At 45.6% G+C, this 7,241-nt stretch overlaps 1 protein-coding gene across 1 annotated transcript in view; it reads left to right on the plus strand.

Annotated features, from left to right (window-relative positions):
- Positions 1 to 7,241, plus strand: part of BPIFB4 (BPI fold containing family B member 4) — a 32,345-nt gene that overhangs the window by 20,378 nt on the left and 4,726 nt on the right. Inside the window, exons 10-12 of the mRNA XM_007934722.1 lie at positions 1,709 to 1,771; positions 3,477 to 3,540; positions 6,059 to 6,135. Of these exons, the coding sequence (XP_007932913.1) occupies positions 1,709 to 1,771; positions 3,477 to 3,540; positions 6,059 to 6,135 (204 nt within the window). The remainder of the gene's footprint in view (positions 1 to 1,708; positions 1,772 to 3,476; positions 3,541 to 6,058; positions 6,136 to 7,241) is intronic.

The raw sequence follows: 7,241 nt of genomic DNA on the forward strand, positions 1-7,241 counted from the left end.
TCTCATAGGATTCGTGATAATAGTAACTATCCTTTATTGAATGTTAACTATGTATTAGACATTGAGCTAAGTCCTGACTGTGCTTTAATCCATTTAATTATTGACATCAGCCTATGGAAGTATTATTATTGATCCCATTTCAAGATAAATGAGGCCAATTGTAAAATTTTCAGCATGCACCTAGTTTATTTTTAAGTTTCTCTTTTTAAAATATATATTTATTCAGCCCAACAGTGGGAGGTGTTCATAATACAATCCTAATAAGAGCCTTCCAGAAGTTTCTAAGGAGGTAATGTTTCACCTGAAGCCTGAATGAGGAGAAGGAGCCACCCTTGAGAAGAGCTTGGGGTTTCTGGCAAGGAGAGCAGTGAAGGCAGGCTTCATGAGGCAGGAAAGGGCTTGGGTGTGGTGGAAGTGGAGGGGTTGATGGGGACTGAGGGACAGGAGTGAAGTCCAGGAGGAATAAATAAAACATGTCTGAAGCAGAGTCTTCTCCCCTGAGAAGATTTCTTTGCTTGTCTTCTGCTGGAGGGTGAGCAGATCCTTTTGAATGGCTGCAAATGATGTTTGGCCCCATGGGTAGGTCTAGTCTGGGCTCTTCCAGGTGAGGTTGTAGATTTGCAGGTGAGATTCAGGTGTGGTGAGACTGATGCCCTCACAGTGCAGAGCGAAGCCTCAAACCCAGGCCCTGGGCCTTCCTCCTCAGGATAGTGCCGTGGCTGAGAGCACAGGCTGACACCGTGAGTTCCCTTTCCAAGTGGTCGGCAGTAGCTGGGCACCATCTAGTTCTTCTGGTCTCATGGTTTCTATATAGGCTGAGGTTCACATGGCACACTAGTCCCTTGGACTGATTGTTTCCATTTCTCTTTGGTTTTCTTCATTCTTCTTTGCTCTGGACGAGGAGAGACCAATTGTTACATCTTAGATGGCTGCTTGCAAGCTTTTAAGACCCCAATCACTACTCACCAAAGTAGGATGTAGAACAATGTTTTTGTGTGGTATGTTATGCCAGTTGAGCTTGATATCCTCCATGACCATGGTCCTGAGCCCACGGGCCCAAACAACTCACTCCCTCAGGGTGGTTGGCTGTGGCTAAGAAGTTACCATAACTTTGCCCCTTGTTAGCTTTATTACATATATGGACATTCTTATAGCACATACAAACACGTATGTAGAAATATCATCTGCCGACTTTATAAATGATAGTAAGTATATTCCCCTTTGCCTAGATATACCTGATCTTTCAGCTTGTTACCTATGCATCCACCCGTAGATTAATGTTTGGTATTACTGATAATAATAGAGTATTATGTATGTGGAAGTGTTCGTCTTTGTCATCTATCCTTCTTGTGCACCTCTCTGTGTCTTCCTTTTCCTTAAGGTTATTGTGTTGGTCACTTGATTTTGTGACATTGCCTTCCCCTTCACCCAAATCAATACTTGTCTCTCACCTATCTAGCAATTTTGCATCCCTTCCCCTCCCATCCCTGGTAACCGGAGAAAAGTTTCCTTCCATATGTAAACTTTTCCTTGACTTTTTACAATAGTGGACTAATACAATATTTGTCTGTCTATAAGTCAGCATTGTTCTTATTAACCCCTATCCCAGATCAAGAGACATCTGGGTGAAGATGTTGGTGGAGGAGTTTTTATAGTTTATTGAAATGCAAGCACCTTATGATTCTTGGGTAATTGCTGCTTCTAACAGACTCTTTTCTTTCTCTGCAGGACCAGCCTCAACCTTAGAACCTCAAACGTGGGCAACTTTGATGTAAGTCCTGAGCCCAGACATTGGGCTGCTGCTTTTGGGAGTGGAAGTCCCAGGGCGTTCCTGTGAGGCTGCATGGGGCTGGGGTGGTTCTTGTTATTGGGTGCCATTGAGTCAGCTCCGACTCATAGTGACCCTGCGTACAATAGAGCGAAACACTGCCCAGTCCTGCGCCAGCCTCATGATCCTTGCTATACCTGAGCCCATCGTTGTTGCCACCGTGTCAATCCTGGGGGCCCTAGAATTCCGCTTGTCTAGGAGCCCATGCATCTGAGATGCTCACATTCTAGCGTTTGTTCATTCTGCGGTCACCCACCCCACCCAGGACTTCAGAAATGCCCCTCTTCCTTTATAAATTGCCAACTCAGCAGACGCTTGAATGAAATTTCCACATGTGCAGAAAAGAGTCAGACCTACTTTGTTGCTTGTTTTCAAGCTTTTTTTTTTTTTTTAAAAAAAAAAAAACACTGCAGCCTCTGGGGTTGGCACCACCACTCTCATTGTGTGGTGGAGAAGCAGGCACCCAGAGGTACCAGACTGCCTTGCCTGAGGCCTCACAGCTGGTTGGAGCAGAGTTAGGACTAGAACTGAAATCTCTGGAATCCAGGTGGAGAAAGAGCTAATGTTCATTGTGAAATCAATGAGCTATATAAAGCTTTTCTTTACACCTCCTCGGGTTTCCAAGGCAGTATCGCTACAGAAGTAGATTGCCCAATCTACCTTCTGAGGAGTGGCTGGTAGGTTTGAACTGCCAGCCTTCTGGTTAGCAGTCAAGTGCATTAGGCACTATGCTATCAGAGCTCCCTTTCTCACTTAATCCTCACATCATCATTTCCAAACTCAGAAGTTAAGAAACTTGCCTAAAGTTTCAGAGCTAGTAGAGGTAGTGCTGGGATTCGAACCCCATGTTCTTACCACTGTGAAGACCCGTCCTGCAGATACTTTACATCTGACCAGTTGCCCTCACGTCAACACCACGTGTGTCAGAGCAGGCCACCCCCCCCCCCAAAAAAACCCAAAAAACCACACTCACTGCCATCGAGTCAGACCTGACTCATAGCAACCCCTCCTTGGGTTTCTGAAGTGGTATCACTACAGAAGGAGATTGCCCAACATTCTTTCCAAGGAGTGGCTGCTGGGTTTGAACTCCAGCCTTCTTTGCACCATGCAGGGACTTCATTTTATAGATTGGAGCTTAGTTTTGATTTGTATAGCTACCCTGAGGATAAGGATGATTCACTCCCATTTTCAGATGTGGGAACCGAGGCTGAGAGAAAGTGAGGGACGCATTGTGCCCAATGTGCCCGTAGTCCTCACTGATTCCTGGCAAGCTGGAGTTCCAATTCTCCAATTACTGTTGAGTGGATCCCCATACCTGGTGACCCCACGTGTGCCAAACTAGAAGAGTGCCCCATGGGATTGCCAGTGGCTGACTCTTCAGAAGTAAATCACCAGGCCTTCCTTCCGGCACCCCTGGGTGGACTCGAACCACCGACCTTTTGATTAGCAGCCAAGTTCTGTACTGTTTGTACCACCCAAGGACTCCAAGCTGGGGTCAACTAACCCATTTTATAGCTCAGGAAGCTGAGGAGCAGAGAGGTGAAGGAACCTGCCAGAGGTCCACAGAGGCCCCCTGGCCAGACTCAAGGGACCCTATGAATCTGAGGGAACCTGCTGCCTGGGTTCAGTTCCCATTCTTCTTCTGCAGGTTGGCCTCATGGAGGTGCTTGTTGGGAAGATTTTCGACCTGGCATTTATGCCTGCAATGAATGGTAAGGACGGGGATCTGTGCTATCCCAAGGGCATGCGACTTGGGGATCGGGTGGCTGCTGGCTTATAGGGCCTGCTAACAGTCTGTATTATGTATGTAAAAGTGTTAATCTTTGTCAATAAGTTATTTTGAGAGCTTTATTCTAAGCATATTTATTTAACCTTTTGAATGCAAATGTTGTCCCCAAAGATCTGTCAACTTCCCTATTTGCTTTCTCCACTTTCTTCTATTTTTCTGTTTTTTTTTTTTTTTGTTTGGCTGATGGCTTTGTTTTCCTGATTACATATGTAAAATTCTGTCTATATATGAAAATTGCAAGAGTGTAAACTTTACAAAGTCCGTAACAGTTACATATAAAAAAACTCACCTTCCGGAGGGAGCTGTTTCCTTCTGGGTACTTCTTCAATTTTTTCATTAAGATATTTTGATTTTTTTTTTTATTGTGGTAAAAATATACACGCATAACAACTTCCACATTCACAGCTCAATGACATTGGTGACATTTCTCATGTTGTGCGCCATTATTGCTATCTTTTTCCAAAATATTCCACCACCATTAGCATAAACTCAATATCTTCCCCCCCAAAGAAAACCTCTCCCTTCCCCCTTCCTCTCACCCCTGGTAACTGTTAATAATCTTTGGTTTCTACACATTTGCTTATTTGGTATAAACCCAACCCAACCCACTGCTATCAAATTGATTCCAACTCATAGACACCCTGCAGGACAGAGTAGAACTGCTCCACAGGGTTTCCAAGGCTGTAAATCTTTATGGAAGCAGACTGCCTTATTTTTCCCACAGAGAAGCTGGTGGATTTGAATCCCTGACCTTTTGGTTAGTAGCCAAATGCCTTAACCCACTGCACTACAAGTGAGATCATATAGTATTTGTCTTTTGTATCTGACTTATTTCACTCAGTACAATGTTTTCAAGGTTCATCCATGTGGTAGCGTGTATCAGAACTTCATTTCTCTTTGTGACTGTATAATATTCCATTGTCTGTATCTACCACATTTTGTTAATCCATTCATCTGTTAATGGACATTTCAATTTTTCCTATCTTTTGGCTATTTTCAAAAGTGATGCAATGAATATTGGTGTGCAAGTTTGATTTATTTTTAATTATACAAGGACTACAGAAATATGTTCTTATAAAACATTCAATCAGTGCAGTTCAAGCTAAAGTTCCCTACCTCCTAACCAGTTCCTCCGCACAGGCCGCCATGTTATCAGTTAGAGGACCTCTGGTCCAATCTCGTAAACAGAACAGACTGAGTGTGTTGGAAGCTTTCTGTGGCATCTCGAGTATGTTATAAGAAGGCTGCTTGTTGAGCTGTGGGGGTCATCTGGGGCTGTGACAGCTGGTCACATAGCTGAGTAACCCCATTATGACTGGAAACCTCAGGCACAAATCCTCCTGCTACTCAACCCTCAGTCATTCTCTCCCCACTTTTCTTGACGGAAGAGAGAGGAAGAAGGGAGCATGTTGTAGCCAGTGCCGTCAGCTGTACCAGCCTGGTCCATTTGAAGAGACCTTCATGCCAAACACACTCTCATTCTCAGAACCACTGGCAGAGGAATGTCTATCCTGGCTCGGTCATGGGGAAAACACTAGTCTCAAAGTCCATTCATGTTCCCCAGGGGGGCAGGATGATGTCAGGAACTGTGTTGGGCTGACCTGGGAGGCAAGAGATGGAGACTTACTGTCATCCTAGCTGGTCACTAAGATACAGTGTGAACTTGGGGGTAAGTCCCTAAATCACACTGACATGAAATTTACCCTTCTGGAAAGTGAGACAGTGGAGTAGAGCCATGATTCCCAAAGTGGGTTCCATATTACATTAGACCCCCAATATAACCTGAGGAAAAGGTTCCTTGGTTGGCCAAGCAAGTTTGGGAAATGCTGAATATGTTTCTCCTGGGGGAAATTCACAATGTTCTTAGTCCTCTAAAAAGTCCTGCTGGAGCCGAGAAGTCTGTTTAACTTCACTTGTGCCAGCGTTCTTAACACACCCTCTCCTCTTTCCCTTCCTTCTTTCTTTCCAGGACATTAACTAGCAAGTCTGCTTGGGCTCTAACAATCAAAAAACAAACAGCATAGCTGTCATTTGTGGAGACCCCATGTGCAGCCTTCCATTTGCTCAGTCAGCAATCATTTGTCCTCTTCTGTGTGCCAGGCCCAGGGTTGGGTGACGCTGGGGACACAGTCCTCATCCACAAGGAACTCACAGTCTGGTAGGGGAGGCAGATGTGGAAACAGAGAATTAGTGTTTTGCGATTTCTCTGGTGGAGGAGTTCAGGGGGGTGACAGTAACCCATAGAAAGCTTCACCCTGGAGGTGACTTCCGAACAGAGTCTCAGGGAAGGCTCAGAACTCACCAAGGAGATGAGGATGAAGGGACTGCAAGGACAAAAGCCTAGAGGCATTAAAGAAATTGCCAGTCGTCTGGCAAATACTGGTATCTTCCTTTGTGCTGACATCCCTAGACCATGCTGATTGTGCCTGCTTTGTTCACAGCTGTGTTGGGGTCTGGAGTCCCTCTTCCCAAAATCCTCAACATTGACTTCAACAATGCAGACATCGATGTCTTGGAGGTAAGGGGAGCCACAGCTTAGTTTTTTGAGTTTGTCTTCATTTTTCTCCTCCATGCCCTTTGTCTATCAGCCTCAGTGACTGCAAGCTACCAAGCCACAAATTGGGTCCAGGTGTGGGGGGAAGGAGAGGAAGGAAAGGGTGGGAGATCAGGAGCCTCATGGGACTGAGGGAATGAGAAACAAAGCTGCAAAGATTCCTTAAAGGAAACTTTTCATGTCATGAGCTTACTTACTGGTCATAGCAGAAGTCATTAGCTCCATCTTACAGATGGGACAACTGAGTCAGAGTGGCTAGGGGCTTGCCTGAAGTGCCTGTCTTCTGTTGAGCATCTGCCGTATGCCAGGTGCTGTGCAAGAGGCTGAAGCAGTGAGCAAGACACATACAAGCCTGGCCCTCGCGAAGCTCTTCCAGCTGAGTGGGGAGGTGGGCCTTGGGGCAAAAATTCAGACGTGATTGCCTCATATGATCACGACAGTGGCTTGAAGTTCAAGTGCGAGGACTCTTGTTTCCACTATAAAAACCTCATGTGCCCAGTATCTGAAATCTGGGAAATACAGGGGAAAAAGTACTAAACATGCATGTGTGTGTCATCCTACATACAAACCAGGAATAACCATTTGATGCATTTTGCTCTCTTCCTTTCCAATCTTTCTGGCATTTTATTTTTAAACATGATTTGGATCAGGGAGTCAGGAGAGCACTGGGGTTAAGGAAGAGGGCTTTGGAGTCCGACAGCCATGGTGTAAATTCTGGCCCTACCAGTGGCCAGCTAGGTGATCCTGGGCAAGTGCCTTAACTCTCTGAGCCTCAGTGTTCTGGTTCCTGGTGCCGCTCTGACAAGAAATATACCACAAATGGGATGGCCTTAACAAACAGGAGTTTATTCTTACAATTTGGAGGCTTTAAGTCCAAGGTCCAAGTGCCAGCTCTAGGGGCTGGGTGAAAGCCCCTCAACCTTGGGGTCCAGCTCTGCCTCCTGCTCCCGGCCCACTGGAGCTAGAGGCGTTTCTTCACTCAAACAGCTGCTGGCTGCTGAGGTTGAGAAGCCCCAAGGTTGACAAGTAAAAAGGCAGAGTCCCGATGTTACCAATCCACATAGCAGGTC

Source organism: Orycteropus afer, unplaced genomic scaffold (genome assembly GCF_000298275.1).
Source record: "Orycteropus afer afer isolate SDZICR_OR568_19922 unplaced genomic scaffold, OryAfe1.0 scaffold00020, whole genome shotgun sequence".
Lineage (NCBI taxonomy): Eukaryota > Metazoa > Chordata > Mammalia > Tubulidentata > Orycteropodidae > Orycteropus > Orycteropus afer.